The sequence below is a fragment of the Protopterus annectens genome, chromosome 7.part0 (genome assembly GCF_019279795.1).
Source record: "Protopterus annectens isolate FY-2018-M chromosome 7.part0, PAN1.0, whole genome shotgun sequence".
NCBI lineage: Eukaryota > Metazoa > Chordata > Ceratodontiformes > Protopteridae > Protopterus > Protopterus annectens.
In genome coordinates this window covers 795614033-795632181 of record NC_056739.1, presented here as the reverse complement: position 1 = coordinate 795632181, position 18149 = coordinate 795614033, and the positions used below count along the sequence as shown (strand labels likewise).

General features: G+C 37.2%; 1 protein-coding gene across 1 annotated transcript in view; it reads right to left on the bottom strand.

The window, feature by feature from the left end:
* DNAH2 (dynein axonemal heavy chain 2) overlaps positions 1-18149 on the bottom strand; it is a 6636854-nt gene that overhangs the window by 1497216 nt on the left and 5121489 nt on the right. The window contains exon 64 of the mRNA XM_044077324.1: positions 7894-8063. Within this exon, the coding sequence (XP_043933259.1) occupies positions 7894-8063 (170 nt within the window). The remainder of the gene's footprint in view (positions 1-7893; positions 8064-18149) is intronic.

The following is an 18149-nucleotide window of genomic DNA, read 5'->3' as shown; positions in this document are numbered from 1 at the left end:
TGAAATTGAAATCCACTTGAAAACTTAAACCTTATTAAAACTACAGCTTCATCAGAGGCAAAAGTAAAATGCAGTGTCAGAGTCAAGTTTTATGATTAGTAATGCAATCACAATGAATTGCAAAAGTAAATTCAGGGAATGAAAGCTTTGTTTAGGAGCATTCTCAAAAGTATGTAGTTTCATACTTTTAAAACAGTTGGAAACCATAAAACATTGATGCATCAGCAATTTGTTACATTCATACACCAAGCAAATGTGCATTAAAAGCATGAAAGTGTGTAAGAAATATATACACAATAAAAGCAGTCTAAAAACAATGCATAACAGCTCTGCATATAAAAATGTTTATAGAAAAGTGTTTGTAAAAAAGTATCTAGTGAAATCACTACCTGCAACTGCAGTTGGAAGCCTTGCTAAGTATAAGTCTTAACAGTGGTGGAAAGTATATGTTACTACAAATTACTATTAAAGTAAAAAAAATGAAGTGAAAAGTGAAGTAAGACAAAGGTAAAGGAGTTATCTTTTATAGCTCCTCATTTTCAGGACACAAGCTATATTGCAATGTTTATTCAAACCTAAATGAGTCTAGTAATATTTGCCATTCTAGCTCCTTATTCTCCAAAAGAGGTACTGGACCACCTCTTTCTGTTTTCTTGACCTGGTCAATTGCAATAAAATGAAAGCTATGTCCTTGATGTTTCATTACGTGTTTAGCTAAAACGTTTTTTCAGTTTCCTTATGGCATAATCATGTTGGTACAGCCTGTCCTCAGACTTGCCTATGTAAAATGCTTCACAGCAGTTACACTTAGCTAAATAGACTATGGATCTAGAATCACAGTTAAGCTTATGTGTAATGTGGAAGCCTTCACAAGGTGGCAATAGTTACATGAAACAGCCTTTGTTCTAGTCATTAGCTCCGTCTGTTTACTTCTTTCTAGCAAAGTTTTCAAATTATTGCCTCTCCTATATGCTATCAGAGGTTTTGTGCCTAACTTGTCCATGAGTTCCTCACTATTTGTTATGTAATACCAATTTTTATAAAGTATTATTTGAATATTCCTCGAGTCAATACTGTAATTTGTGATGAAACTATTTACAAACGAGGTCCCTGTTATCTCAGTGTTGGAGGTTGCCCTAAGAAAGGGTATGTTCTCCCCAACCCTCGGATTAGCCTCTAAGTCTTCCTCTTGTCCACTGAAAATTTTGTGTGGAAGTAAGGGTAGAAATTGACCTTCCCTTCTTTTATTATTGACCTCATCCAGTATTTCTTCAAATAAAGTATTTGGGTATCCTCTGTTGGTGAACATTACTTGCAAGATTTTACATTCTTCTTGAAATAGTATCTCATTACTGCACACCCTGGCTGCTCGAATTAGCTGTCCCTTTATGATAGCCTTCTTTTGCTTGAATGGGTGGCAGCTGTTGTAATGTAAAAAGGAGTTGCAGTAAGTTGGTTTTCTGTATATCTTTGAAGAATATTCACAATTGTTAACTTCTTTATACAAGTGAACATCAAGGTAGTCAATGCTTAGCTCTGAGAATTTAGATGTAAATTTTAAAAAGTCAGTTGTGTTATTAATAGAAGAAACAAATTCATTTGCTAGTGTCTCATCCATCAAAAGGATGAAAATATCATCCAGGTATCTTGTGTAGAACTTGATGCGTTCATTGTGTTAAAGAATGTTGTCAACCTCCCAGTAGGCCATAAATAGGTTAGCTACTGTAGCACCACATGGGGAACACCTTGTTTCTGGAGATAATATTTCCCATTAAAGATGAAGAAGTTGGATGTAAGTATGATGTCTAAAAGTTGGGATACTAAATCAATTTCAGATCTAACATCAGTGAAATCCATTCAATAGCCTCCAAGTGAGGTATGTAGTTCAGTGAGTCGCTGTAATCAATTTCACTTATCTTTTTAAAATGGCCACGAGTCCTTGCAAATGTGTGATATTTTCTTAATATAGTTGCTCAGGATAATTTCTACAAGTTGGGCACTGGGGTATGTAAAAGAGACTCGGCTATCAATCAATGCCCGGATTGGTGGATTAACCAAGTTTTGTGAATTTTTGGTATACCAAAAATTACTGGTGTCCTAGGCATTGTGATGTCAATGTAATTGTAGGTGTCAATATCAATGCACCCACTAATAAATAGGTCCCTTAAAAACCCTAGTCCTAGAAATTGACATGTTCATCTCATTCAGTGACGATGAACTATAAGCTGGACTATCGAGCACAGTTTCCATTTTACTAATATATAGGAAGTTGTCAAAGATTACAAGCCCACCTCCTTTGTCAGGTTTTACTACATAAGTTTTCCAAGCCTTGTAGTTGTTCTTCTGTGATGTTATAGTCTAACCGGTCGTTTTTAGTATGTGAAAAAGTGGCCATTTGTCTGAGGTCCAATTCACAAGTTTTTTCAAAAAGTGTTAAAATGTTGTGTAGTGGGGGGTTGTAAGTACTAGCTAATTTCAAATTAGTATTCATGTTAGTAACATCATTGTTAAACATTACATGCAAGTTCAGTTTCCTGACAAAGCATTTCAAGTCAATCAACGTCTTAACAAGGTTACATTTAGTTGTATGAACAAAAGTGTTCCTGAATGCTAGTAGTTCTATCAGGGATTGAGGCAGGTGAAAGCTAGAAAAATTATAGATTTTAAAGTCGCATTTTTCATTCGTTAAGATACTTAAGTCACCTAACATGTTGTTGTTAGTGATAGGCGTTGAATTGGGAGTAGAGTCATCTGTTACTATCGTCTGGACCAGTTCTTGTTGTAGTAAGGGCTGTTTGGGGTCCCCAAAAAAATGCCTTCCCTGATTTTCATACCTTTGTTGGTTGTGTTGTTGTCCACTTCTGGTGTTGTGCACTTTCACATAGTTGCCACGTGGAGGTGCAGCTGAGTTAAAGTTCGTTCCTGTTTCATCCCAGTCATCACCTCCACTTAGGTTTGGCTCATTGTTTTCATTCCAAGTTTCTGTAATAGTACTGTCAACTTGAGTATTAGTTGTAGCTATTAGTTTAGGATAAGCTGTTCCATTAGAATAGCTCACCCTATCCCTTGCCAGTTTTTTATTTTTGTTCACTTTTAACTTATCCACTAAACTGTCAATACTGGAAAAGATACGAGTAATCAGATTTATATCTATCAAAGTGCAAGTTTTGTTTTAAGGAACTGTCCAGTTGGTTGATTTCTTCAATTAATCTCATAATATGTGTGCTGTAATGTTTAGAGATCAATTCCATAAGCTCAATTCCTTGTTTGTCAAACAATGTCCTTAAGTCAGCACAAAAACCATTATTTTTAAAAGTCCCAGTACGGTTAAAAGAGGACCGCTAGCATTTTGGCATGATTTTCTCTGACATACATTGTTGAAAATAAACTGTCTGTAATTGAAGTTTTTCAGCTTCAATAGTTTATTATCAAAGTCTTTTAGACTGTCTGTTATTGTGTTCTCACTCACCGTAGAGTTAGATAGCCCCATAGCCGGTTGTTCAAGAGGTGTACCAAACCTCAAGTTGTCTGTGTTTTGAATCCAAATCCCAAAGTTCGCAACACCAATAAGCCCAGGTGGCATTGGTAAAGAAAGATGTTGAAGGACTACCAGTTAGGATGTCCCTTAAGGAATGAACACCATTCAGTGGTTCAATAATTAGTATCAGAAGGAGTTCCTGTCACTCCTCTTTGTAATCCTCTAGCAGGTAAGGCTGGGTGTAGATGGTGTGATCCGTGGTAAAAGCTGGTCCAAAGCGTCAAGTTTGACAAAAGAATCCATTCTTTTGTTTAATGCATGGATTAAACTGGTAAGATCATAACTTTCAGCCAGAGTTACGTTGTTGGATGAGAATAATCGTGGACTAGGAGGGCTGTCAGGGCTGCCAGGAGACATACAGTTAAAGCAGACAACCAGCAAAATGCACAAAAGCAGTCCGGACAAGCACCGTAAAGCCCAAAAATGTTAAAGTCCTTATTGTGAAGGCTGTTTGCAATACAAGCTGTAACACTGAAATTGAAATCCACTTGCGTATAAAGCCACACTGAAGTCGGGCACTTTATTGTTGCTGTGGTTAAAACTACAGCTTCATCAGAGGCAAAAGTAAAATGCAGTGTCAGAGTCAAGTTTTATGCAACACACCCACGCCTTAATTAGTAATGCAATCACAATGAAGGCGTGTTAGCAGCATTTCTTGCAAAAGTAAATTCAGGGAATGAAAGCTCTGTTTAGGAGCATTCTCAAAAGTATGTAGTTTCATTCTTTTAAAACAGTTGGAAACCATAAAACATTGATGCATCAGCAGTTTGTTACATGCATTAAAAGCATGAAAGTGTGTAAGAAATATATACACAATAAAAGCAGTCTAAAAACAATGCATAACAGTTCTGCATATAAAAAATGTTTATAGAAAAGTGTTTGTAAAAAAGTATCTAGTGAAATCACTACCTGCAACTGATTATCATAACTTCCTAGGTCATCCAGGAAGGGAAAGACTACAACAAATTGTTAGTTCTAGATTTAAATGGGAAGGAATGACAACAGACATCTAAACTCATATAGATTGATGTGTCACATGTGCCATGCACAATGTGGGAAAATGAAATGGCAGAAAACAATATAGACTCCCACACGCATTGGGACCCTGGGAAAGGGTACAAATGGATTTTGTAGGACCTCTTCCAACAACACCAGGAGGGTTTCATTTTTTACTTATTTTGATAGATGAATATAATGGATGGGTGGAAGCTCATCCAACAAAAAAGGAAGATGCAAACTCAGTAGTTAGAATAAGTGAAAGGATCATTCCAACATGGGGAGTGCCCTGAGAAATACATAGCGATCAGAGGACTCACTTTACTAGAAAAGTGACAAAACAAATGTGTAAAACTTGGGGAATCAAGCAAAGGTTTCATACTCTTTACCATCCACAGAGTTCTGGAAAAGTCGAAAGAGCTAAAAGAACTCTGAAGGAAGGATTAAAGAAAATGATTTCTGAGCACTGGAATAATTGGGTAAAACATTTACCCAACATTTTGATTAAGATGCGAAATTCTCCTCAGGGATGTGGGTTAACTCCATATGAAATAATGACAGGTCGACCTATGAATTTACAAGCAGGAGAAATCCCTTAGGGGACACCATTAGAAGAAACTAAATTGTGGGACCAGCTCCAAGACCAAATCAGTTGGGCAAAAGGGAGAGTCTGGGAAGCTGGTCAAGCCCATAATCTAGAACTGTGTATAAAAAAATTTGGGAATTGAGGGAGGTACAATTGGAACAAGGAGATCTTGTAATGGTCCATCAGTTTGGAACAGAAGTAAATGGGATTCAAAATGGATAGGACCCTACATTGTTAGCTATGTGGGATTAGTGGCTGTACAAATCCAGCTATATAAAAATCAGCCACCAAAAAATGGTTGGATTCATAAAGATCATAATAAAAGATTAAAATGGAGTAGAGAAAATTGAATAACTTATAAATGTAATAACTGATATAAAGGGACATAATAGCAGATACAACTAATAACAAGATTTTCACTTCCAGTAAATACAGAACCATGAAAATCCTGATATTAATCATGATCCTGACAGATTTTTACTCCTCAATACAAGGAAAGGTGGACTTCAATACCTTTAACGAATCACTGCAAATGTACTCAGAAAACTTTGAATGTTAAACAATGCTGGATATGTGCTGAGATACCACAAGATGCAAACAGTAGGAATTCCATATGAACTATTCCATCTACCCTTCTGGAAATGTTGACTCTCACAAACCAAGACTGTGTTCCAAGGAATGACTCTATCCCAAGGAAACACCCTTTCTTGAGGCTTGTTCATACAAATGTAACTGCTGATATTTGTTTATGAAGAGAAGGAAAAAGAAGTTATGTACCTACCATAGCATTCCATATTAGTTGTCTTCATCTCGCCTTCTTTCTTGCTTGTTGGGACTCGGCGATCTTCTATAGCTCGAGAGCTGTTTACTGGCTCGAGGCTACCCCTTATCCCATGATGCCTAGTGCTAGCTATCCAGATCTTGTTTGAAATAGCTAACCCCAGCCATAGCTATGGAATGAAACCCTTCCAAACAGAGGGTTAAACCTACCTGTTATAACCTCTAAGTCAGTAGAGGAAACAAACCAGGGAACACTCAGCCAGTGAAACTTAAACTCTTCTCGGTCCAATAGGATAGGGGGATGGAGGGGGGGGGAACGCAAGAAAGAAGGCGAGATGAAGACAACTAACATGGAACATTATGGTAGGTACATAACGTCTTTATGTTAAGTTGTCTATATCGCCTTCGTTTCTTGCTTGTTGGGACAGCGTCCCTAGCACCTACGATCCTGGGCGGCTCATTGGAACAGACTCTTCAGAACAGTGGAACCAAAGTTAGTTCTACGGTAAAGAATGAGAGACAGGAAACAGTAAGAATGATGATACTGGATAGTCTACCAACGGCGGCAGAAGAAAGACAAAGGGGAAAAATTAGCTGCAATAAGAAGGGGAGGAGCGGGTAGAAATATAAAGAGTTATACAAAGAAGCAAGTGTATAAATTAGACAATACTCATAGAAAAATTACGCCAAGGCTCGAGAGAAGGAAATAATGCATCTGGTCTACGAAGCGGCAAACGAGATCCGAGGTAATTTCTCTGAGGAGCATTATGGGTAGAACCTGGCTTGAAAGTTTAAGAGCACGAGCTGAAGTAAACAGCCATCTCGGAACCAAGGTTCAGAACCAAACCCACTGTCAAGGATTGAGTGAATGACAACATCAGATCATATGTTCCCAGTTACCTATTTCTTCCATGTTAAACCTCCAGCATTTGCTAGCTAACTGAAGAAAAATTATTTGAGTTCTGCCTGTGGTATAGAAATACCTATGCAAACACTTTAGAGCAAAGACCCTAAAGATTGTGGACTTTGCTGCATACTTGGGATCCATACATATGTCCTCCCATTGTTCTCTTGTAAATTGCTTTTCCGGTCACACAGTTACTATTTTGTGCTGTTAAATAACTACAATATACACTTTCTTTGTGCATCTCAAACTGTGCTGACTTATATAGCATCATAAATGTACATATTTTAATGTTTGCATTTAAGCAATATGCAGATGCCTATAAACTTTGTTTGTAATCCTAATATATTTGCATGTCATATCTATGATCTCAATTTAAAAAAGTACCCATGCTACATGCATCTGCTATAAATAGATGGAGTTTCTTTCCCTGGTCTCCCACAGATCATGTTTTTGCCCAACTGCATCTTTCCAGTCAACAAAATTAAATACCTGCTATACAAAACTAAAATCAAAAGCTGTTTTAAACTGCAACCTTAATGAAAAGTTGTTAAAAATCAGAAAAAAAAAATCAACTCGCATAAGGCACAGCAGCTTAAAAGGACTGAAGAGAAATGTTTGAAAAGTGTATGTGTGAGACAGAATATGTGTTGTAGTGTCATGTGCATTTAGAGTTATGCCCCTTAAAGTGCTTTGGCTTCACGTGCCTTCTAACAGCATCTGCTTAAATACCATGCACTGACCTGAAATATTGCAGTCATTTATTTATTTTTATTTTCCATTTCTGAACTTGGATAGCCTGACTGAACAACAATAGCTCCTTTCAGCGAGTTCCAGGAGAAAATATCCAAAACAAGTATTACATTTACAAATAAATAATTGCACATTCACTTCTCACTGCAGGTGCTTCCTTATATTATGTATAAGAATATCGTAAACAAAATTTTAATGATAAAATTGTAAGCATCTAGAATATAGGCAAAAAAAAAAAGAAAATGTCATGCTAAGTAAATATTTCTCCAACCGGTTTATTCTGCGGACACAAGACAAATTAATATATTATATTTGCCACATTAAAAAAAAACTTACCTCCATAGCACGAACCCACATGCAAAGAGATTTTGCAGCAAGAGAAACCCGCCCAATAATTTCTGGTTGAAAATCAGGTTGTGCACAGTACTGCCCAATTTTCTTCAGCACCTTATCTGAAATGTTGTCTTTATCAAAGTTAACCAGCTGTTTAATAAAGTTTTGTTCACCTGGAAAACATAAGTAATCAAAAGCTCAGAAAATCAGTGATCTGAGTTTAGCTGCAGTTGATATACAATGCAAGGAGTTCTGTATCAGATTTTCTATATTTTGGCTCCGCGGGCTACAGGACCACAGGATTCCATCATTAGAATTAAAAGACAGTTGCTCAGCAGTGCACAACAAACTGCTCAGATCATACATACACTGCATAGCACCGAACTACATGATCAAATAATTTACATGTCTACATATTGCCTACTGTTACAGTATTAGGATCTCAAGCAATGTTGAGACACCAGCTTAAGGAAATCTTCCCTGAGCAGCATGTGTGAACAATCTTTTATGCGAATGCCAGTGACTTAATGCCAGTGACTTAAAGCTGCATGGAAATACAATGCCTGGCTAAAAGGGCATCAGCCAAGATAAGATAGTGCTTATAAATAATACCTCTCTTTATCAAGGCATAATTATTAAAATAAATAAATATTTATATTGAAAATAATTCCTCTAATAATCAAATGTCAGACAACAGATGCAAACTAGCTATAAGACTTTGCAGTGATTTTTAGAATTGTCAGCTCAGCCTGCTATTAGGATAAAGATAGAATGGAAAAGTCAAAGCAGCCTGAAACAAGGGTCACACACTGACACACACTGATGTATGTTGTCTCTCAGTCAGTAAACCAAGTCAGATACATGATTTGTCAGTCAATTAATCAGCCAAATTAGCTAGTCAAGGAATAATAAAAACTGTACTGACCCTGGGATGCATTGCTTTGCTGATCATTTATTTTTCTTGTTCTAACTGCCTGTATTTTTTCCTCATAGGTGCAGTGCTTCTAGATATATTCACAGTTTTGGTGCCGAAAGCAAAGCAGAAAGTGCAGAGGTTGGAAAGTTGAAGTAACGTTGAAATGTTGCAGAAGGTCTTGGCTTTTTAAAGTCAGCGGGGGAAGGAAGAACAAGAATCCTTGCGGTTAGATCAGTTTTACTCCATGGAGTGAAGGAAAAACAAGAATCCTCAAGGTTGGATCAGTTCTCCTCCATGGAGTCTCATCTGCAGGAAAAGGAAGGTGGAATTAAAAGCTGCACAGCTAACTTCCCAGAGGGATTTCCACGCTGCCAAAATAGGGTGAGACTCTAGTCTATCTGTTGTTTGCAGAATGCACTAAAGCTTTGTTCTCCTATAGTTACATGTGTAATCTGTAATTTATGAGGCATGCAGTTAAAGAAATTTGCATGGTAATAAGATTTTTAAATGTGGTAGAGCTAAGGCATCACAGATGTTATTGCAACCAGAAACTATTAGATCTGAGAAATTGAATTTTAAAAGTAACAATATTAGAGATTTAAACCATGATTTTATACCAGAAAAAGTACCTGTAACCAGATCTAGAAACAGATATTTATTAAGATTTACTAAACCATATCAAGAAAAAAAAGTTTCAAGAGAAATCTGAAAGTGTTACTGAAGAAATATCTCAAGAAAAATCTGACAGTTTGTTTCATTCTCTGAAGGAAGAGAGATGTCAGATTCTAAAAATACCTCACAGAAAACTAAGGCATCAGGGTTAATTTTATCTCCTAATTTTCCCAGATTTGAAGAAGTTATAAACCAAGCAAATAGTGCAGGTGATAATTCATAGACAGGGGATGCACATTTTTTGTTATTAGATATTATTCATGAATGGGTCAGTCAGAAGCAACAAATGTTAAGGTAAAAAAAAAAAAGAGAAGTCCTATTTTTAAACTGCCTTCTTTGATTTATTAGTTTACAGAGTAGGGAAAACCAAATCAAAATAAAAGAGATTTTGTTAACAAAACATTCATTCCAGCTCTCTTACAACAGTTTCTGTATACATTAGAACAACACAGGACTATAGAAGCTTTGTCAAAAAATATATTCCCACTTACAGGAAAGTGTAAAAGGATCAAACAGACAAGTAAAAGAGACAGCAGATGAACCAACAGCTTTACATAATGAAATTAAAGAAAAAGAACACTAATATCACATGCTCAAATTTGGGTAGGAGGCCACTTAGATACAGGGGCCGCAGTTAGTATTACTACAAGAACATTCCCAGGAACAAAAACTATAAATTTGCAAGGATTGGGAGGAAAAATCTCTCAAGCTCAAGTAAGTCTCCCTGTAGAAACAAAGATAGAGGAAGACACCTTCCGGCATGCATGAGTATCAGGTCCTCATCTACAAAACGTCATTGGAAATGATATCTTAAAACAAAGAGGTTACATTATAGATTTGTGTAACAGAGAATTGATTAAGGGACCATTAAAAGAAGTATTAGTCATCTCTGAAGCATTATGCAAATACAGTGTCAAAGACCCAGGACAGTATGATTTAGTTAAGTTACTAAAAACACCAAAGCAAAAGTTGGCTCAGCTAATTTATTGCTATCAGGATATTTTTGTTAAACATAGGAATGAGAGTGGCAATGTCCCTGACTTTATTCTTAAAGTAAGAGGCAGTCCCAAGAAAGCTATAAAAAATATCCAGTAAAGAAAGAGGCAGAACAGGCAATACTGAATACTGTGAAAGCTTTAGAAGCTCAAGGGGTAGTGAGAAAAGTTAATTCACCAGCTAACAGTCCATACTGGCCTATACAGAAGCCAGAAGGAAGTTATCGTCTTACTGTTGATTACAGAGAACTTAATAAGGTAATACCTTGTTCTTTGCCAATAGTAGGAAGCATGCCTGATCTTACTGCTCAGATTCAGGAAAAAATGAACATTTTCTCCACATTAGATGTGAGTAATGGTTTCTAGAGTATTACTCTAGATAAAGACTCTCAATGGAAATTTGCTTTTACTGTAGAAGGGCAACATATACTTGGACAAGAATGCCTCAGGGCTTTCATAATGCTTCAACAGTTTTTCATCATGTAATGCAGGAAATACTAAAACCACTAGAATGTAGACCTTCTATTATTCAATACGTGGATGACATACATGTAGAAACAGAAACTAAAAAGCAGCATTAACAGAATTTTTCCAAGCAATAAGACAATCAGGATTAAAACTGAACCATAAAAAGAGTCAGTTTATGAAAGATTGGGTGTCATGGTATCAGTAGGACAAAGAAGTATTAGTGAAGACAAAAAGCAAGTCATGGTATCAGTAGGACAAAGAAGTATTAGTGAAGACAAAAAGCAACTCATCAGTTACCAATTCTAGTTACTGTCACAGGGTTAAGACAAGCCCTAGGAATCTTTGGATTCTCAAGGGAATGGATACCAGATTATACAGGAAAAGCAAAACCCTTGACTAATATGCCTAAAGGAAACAAAAAGGGAGATGAACTTCTCAATTGGAATGATGAGTCACTAGCAGCTTTCTCTAAGGTCAAGGAAGAACTAATTTCTACACCTGCTTTGGGTGTCCCAGAAAGAGATAGAGAGTTCATCATACAGTTTGGACACAATGGTCCAACTATGATGGCCATAGTGTAGCAAAAAATAGGATCTCAATATCATGTTTTGGGATATTATTCCCATGCTATGAGTTCAGTTGAGAAAAGAATGAGAGAATGTGAGAAGCAAGCCATCATAGCAGAATGGTGTACTGAAGTAACATGCCATATGATTCAGGGCTCTCCAATTGTGCTACAGACCAAACATACTCCAGTGAAATACATGTTAGAAGGAAATCCAAAGGGCATGAATAAATAATGCACGGCTTGGGAGAATCACTGCAAGTTTTGCAAGTCAGGAAGGAGGAATCAAAGTAGAAATCCCTCAAATTAAGTTTTTATAAAAAATGTTTAAATACCAAGGGGAATTCTCATTAATGTCCTGACTTGGAAAATGGGGAGAAACACTACTGAAGGAGCACCAGAATTGTACATAGATGGATCCAGATTCTGGAGCACTGAAATAGGGTGTTTTATGACAGAATGGGTAATATACAATGCAGAGACCAAAAAACACAAGAAGAGTAGTCTCCCAGAGGGATGCTCAGCACAATGAGCTAGAAGCAGTTAAACAAGCCTTGTTATTGCCCAGACCTGTAAACATTTATACAGACAGTGAATACGTAGTCAGTCTTAATATCATCTCTTCCCATTTGGGCAAGGAGAGGTTTGATTACAGCTGATGGTAAACCAATCAGTCATCAGGAAGTGTTGACAGAAATTTGGAGTTTGATAAAAGATGACAATCCTTCTACAGTGAATATAAATAAAGCCAAAGCTCACACCAAAAATGAGGTATACAGTCAGGCTAACAAAATAGTAGATCAGCTAGCAAAAGAAGGGGCCCTTGACTCCAAAGAAACTTATCCAATACAAAATGTTCCTCAATACTGGGCATGGGAAACAAATGACATGGAAGAAAAACAAATAAGGGAAATGGTACAAAATATTTTGAATAAGTGCCAAATACAAATGGGCTTTCCTATAAATCCTTTACCTTTACATTGTATAGCTTACTTTTGTAGAGATCAGTGTACAGAGTATGAACATAGAGTGGAAAGTGAGGTAGGTAAAATTACCTAAATAAATTGTGATAGGATCATCATAACACCTAATGTATGTGGATTAAAAGTGACAGGAACAGATGAAATGAAGCCGTTATGGGGTCCTGAATTTGAACAAGGTGCTCATATGACCTTAAATGCAAAAAAAAAAAAAAACCAAAGACAATCAACAGTTAGGAGGCTTAGTAAAAATTCTAAGAGAACAGCCAGACATCATTAAGAAAAAGAAAATAGAAATGTTTGAAAGAACACAAGGAAGTGAATGGAAATGGGATAGATTTCCAGAACCTTGGTCAGTACCAGGAGAATTCAAAAAAGGTCCTTTACATAGGGTACAAACAATTGAGCCTGAAAAAAGAAAAATGTTAACTTATTATTATAATTTCCTAGGTCATCCAGGAAGGGAAAGACTACAACAAATTGTTAGTTCTAGATTTAAATGGGAAGGAATGACAACAGACATCCAAAATCATATAGATAGATGTGTCACATGTGCCATGCACAATGTGGGAAAATGAAATAGGAGAAAACAATATAGACTCCCACAAGCATTGGGACCCTGGGAAAGGGTACAAATGGATTTTGTAGGACCTCTTCCAACAGCACCAGGAGGGTTTCATTTCTTACTTACTTTGATAGATGAATATAATGGATGGGTGGAAGCTCATCCAACAAAAAAGGAAGATGCAAACTCAGTAGTTAGAATAATAAGTGAAAGGATCATTCCAACAAGGGGAGTGCCCTGAGAAATATATAGTTATCAAAGGACTCACTTTACTGGAAAAGGGACAAAATAAATGAGTAAAACTTTGGGAATCAAGCAAAGGTTTCATACTCTTTACCATCCACAGAGTTCTGGAAAAGTCGAAAGAGCTAATAGAACTCTGAAGGAAGGATTAAAGAAAATGATTTCTGAGTATGGGAATCATTGGGTAAAACATTTACCCAACATTTTGATTAAGATGCAGAATTCTCCTCGAGGATGTGGGTTAACTCCACATGAACTAATGACGGGTCGAACTATGAATTTACAAGCAGGAGAAATCCCTTAGGGGATACCATTATAAGAAACAAAATTGTGGGACCAGCTCCAAGACCATATCAGTTGGGCGAAAGGGAGAATCTAGGAAGCTGGTCAAGCCCATAATCTAGAACTGTGTAAAAAAATGAGATTTGGGATTTGAGGGAGGTACAATTGGAACAAGGAGATCTTGTAATGGTCCGTCAGTTTGGAACACAAGTAAATGGGATTCAAAATGGATAGGACCCTACATTGTTAGCTATGTGAGGTTAGTGGCTGTACTAATCCAGCTATATAAAAATCAGCCACCAAAAAATGGTTGGATTCATAAATATCATATTAAAAGACAAAAAATGGAGAGGAGAAAATTTAATAACTTATAAAAATGTAATAACTGATATAAAGGGACATAATATCAGATACAACTAATAACACAATTTTTTTTCTATTCCCGTAAATATGGAACCATGAAAATCCTGATATTAATCGTGATCCTGACGAATTTCTACTCCTCAATACAAGGAAAGGTAGACCTCAATACCTTTAATGAATCACTGCAAATGTACTCATAGGTTGGTACTAGGCTATTGGCCCTAGGGCCTATACAAACCTAGCCATAACAATTCCCTGGCTATTTCTTCCCACACTATTTACTTCCCTGGACCCCTGTCTAGCAGGGTGACTGACGTGATCCCCGGGGTGAATTTCCTTTCTCCCATCCAAGTCATCAAGGTTCCTTTTGAAGAGGGCCAAAGAAGCGCTCTGCTTGATATGTATGGGCAGTCTATTCCAGAGTCTGGGGAGTTTCTGGGTCAAGAACCTATCCCTCCAGCATGTTTTTTTTATTGTGATGACAAGGTTTAGATCCCTGAAGCATGTGGCTCTGAGGGATTGGGATTTCTTTAATTGTAGCATGTCCAACAGCTCTGGGTTTGACATGGCCTTGTATGTTAAGCAAAGATCGCCTCGGAGTAGATGACATGCGACAGAGTATAGCAGGATTTTTATAAGGTGCTCAGCATAGGGCATCTGCTTTAGGCCTGTGATTCTTTTAGTGAGGTATTTCTGTGGCCTTTCCAGTTGTTGCAGATGTCTTGAGAGGTACATACCAAATGGGGTGTTATATTCTATAATGGGTCTAATGAGGGATGAGTACAGTGGGACAATGACCTCCTCTTTTCTTGATGAAAAGCCCTTAGTGATGAAGTGTGCAGAAAACTTTGAATGCTAAACAATGCTGGATATGTGCTGAGATACCACAAGATGAAAACAGTATGAATTCCATATGAACTATTCCATCTACCCTTCTGAAAATGTTGACTCGCACAAACCAAGGCTATGTTCCAAGGAATGACTCTATCCCAAGGAAACACCCTTTCTTGAGGCTTGTTCATACAAATGCAACTGCTATTTGTTTATGAAAAGAAGGAACAAGTAATCACCCATTTCGTGGGAAAAGTCCTTGTAGTATTATCTATGCTACCCGAAATGCCAGTGAACAATGTTTTGAGTATTTTAGTAATGAATCTTGCTGCACATTTAAAAAAAGCTAAAACTAAACACTGAGTTACATGGATGGTTCCAATTTGAACAGACATATATGACATATGTGGTAATAAAGCCTACAAATGGCTTCCTGAGAACTGGACTGGATTGTGTTATTTGGAACATGCAATTCCACCCATTAGACATACTACAACATTACCTGCTTCTAATATTAGAAATGTTAGATTAAAAAGATATATTTACATAGAAAAAATGGATGTATGAAATTATGTCCTTGCATGAGTATTAATCTTTCCATTCTATGGAGAAGGGAAAGCTATTTGGGAAATTAAAAAAAACTGGCAGGTCTATTAGAGGAATTAAAAGTTACCATAGAAATGACTGCCATAAAAACTATGGTCTTACAGAACCACATGGCATTAAATTTTGTGCATTGGTAGGAGAGGAATATTTTATTTATATTCCTGATAATGAACCTGAAATCGGGAGACACCTCAAAATAATTGAGGAAATTGCTCAAAAAGCACAAATAGAAAAGAAACATGGTTCTCTTGGCTGAGTGGTTCTATCAGTAGCTGAGGAGGAAAAATAATGCAGCTTGTACTGGTCATAGTTGGCATTTTAGGAAGTATAAGCCTAGTAACTGTTGTCATCAAGTGTGGAATCGAATGTGTAAGACGGCAAGCAGTACATGTTTTGACAGTGGACCAAATGCATCAGGTCCAAGACATTGTATGATTTATGAAGTACTCTGAACCAATGAAGCTTGATGATATTCACTGAATAAAATCAACAAACATGAGTTCTCATGTCTGTTCAGGGGCAACTCTGTTATAGTATAAGGATCTCAAGCAATGTTGAGACACCAGCTTATGGAACTCTTCCCTGAGCAGCATGTGTGAACAATCTTTTATGTGAATGCCAGTGACTGAAAGCATGACAAAGCTGCATGGAAATACAATGCCTGGCTAAAAGGGCATCAGCCAAGATAAGATAGTGCTTATGAATAATTCCTCTCTTTATCAAGGCATGATTACTAATATAAATATATATTTATATTGAAAATAATTCCTCTAATAATCAAATGTCAAACAACAGATGTAAACTAGCTATAAGACTTCGCAGTGATTTTTAGAATTGTCAGCTCAGCCTGCTATTAGGATAAAGATAGAATGGAAAGGTCACATCAGCCTGAAACAAGGGTCACACACTGATATATTGCAACAGGAATGGCTTTTCTATTAGAAGTTGTATAAAAACATGTATTAATCAGTACTTTTCTATTTCTATAAAAACATTCCTAAATTATATGTGTAAAGAATGCAAATAATATAAAATACATGATTTGTAAAATGTACATATATGCCATAAACATCGAAGAATAAGAAAAAAAGAAGTTATGTACTCACCATAACATTCCATATGAGTTGTTCCATCTCACCTTCATTCTTCACTGATGGGTTAGGAGCTGATCCCCGGCTCCGACACGGCCGACTAGCAAGCTCAAAGTTCTCCAGTAGCTCGAGACCCAACTCCTTATCCCACAATGCACTGCTGGAATTACCTCAGATCTTGTTTGCTGTGTACCATATAGAAGTACAATAATTATTCTGCCTAGGAATGAAGACACATTGAAAAACCAGGATGAAGACAGCCTCCAAGTCAACTGCCAGCCAGTAGGGGGAAGGAGGGAGGGACATGAGAATGAAGGCGAGATGGAACAACTCACATGGAACATTATAGTGAGTACATAACTTCTTTATGTGAAGTTGTTCAATCTCGCCGTTCATTCTTCACTGATGGGTAGTATCCCTAGCACCCTAATCTTGGGTGGATCACAGAAGTACACTCTTCAGAACCGTAGAACCAAATGAAGCCCTCTCCCTGGAGGCATTATCCACTTTGTAATGAGTTATAAAAGTGTGAGGTTTAGACCATGTGGCTGCTGCACAGATGTTGTCTAAAGGTAATTTGGCTTGAAAGGTTGAAGAGGTAGAAACTGCTCTGGTTGAATGAGCATGTTATGACAAGAATATGTGTAAGTGATACAATCCAACAGCCACTTACACAGGGTTGTTTTGGCAACTGGTTTACATTTCCTGGCCTCAGAAAAAGATACAAAAAGCTGATCTGATTTCCTAATGTCTTTTGTTCTGTCTAAATAAACTCTAAGTTGTCTGTGAACATCAAGTTTGTGCAAGATATATTCCAATTTGTTGGTATGATTAGGGAAGAAAACAGGCAACTCAATGACTTGATTGATGTTAATCTCAGAACATATTTTAGGCAAAAAGGATGGATTTGTCCTGAGAGATACTCTATCAGCATGGAAGACCATATAAGGGGGCTTGATGGATAGGGCTTGGAGCTCTGACACTCTGTGGGCTGAAGTGATGGCTACTAGGAAGACAGTTTTCCACGATAGACATTTTAGTTCTCAAGATGATGCAGGCTCAAAAGGAGGAAGAATGATGTGAGATAACATAAAATTCAAATTCCAGGGACAGTAAGGTGTCTTCACTGGAGGCCTCATGCAAAAAGAACCTTTTAAAAAAGCCTTAGACAATTGGTGAGCCATAATATTCAATCCATCGATCCCTAGATGGAAATTAGATATAGCATCTAATTGTACTCACACCGTAGCAGCCGCTGCTCCTTTGTTGAAAATTTCTGTCAACAATTGTAAAATGGAAGACAATGGCGCCTGGTAAGGGTCAATGTTATGGGAAGAAGCCCAAATGGAAAATCTCTTCCACTTACTACGATATAATTTTCTAGTGGAAGGTTTATGGGAAGCCAACAAAATTTGACTAGTGTCATGGGAACAATTATAAAGCCTGGCTATGCAGTGAATTGGAGCAGCCAAGCTGTTAGCAATGAAGGGCTATAAGGATGATCGTCCGTCCCAGCGACTTTGCTTTCTGTAAGAATATGGGTATCAGAGGAATTGGGGGAAATGCGTAGAGAAGATCCGGGGGGCAATCGTGGACAAGAGCATCCCTCGGGGAGTGACATGGCATGGGAATCAGGGCAAAATAGCTTCTGCATTTGTTGTTGATATGACTGGCAAACAGGT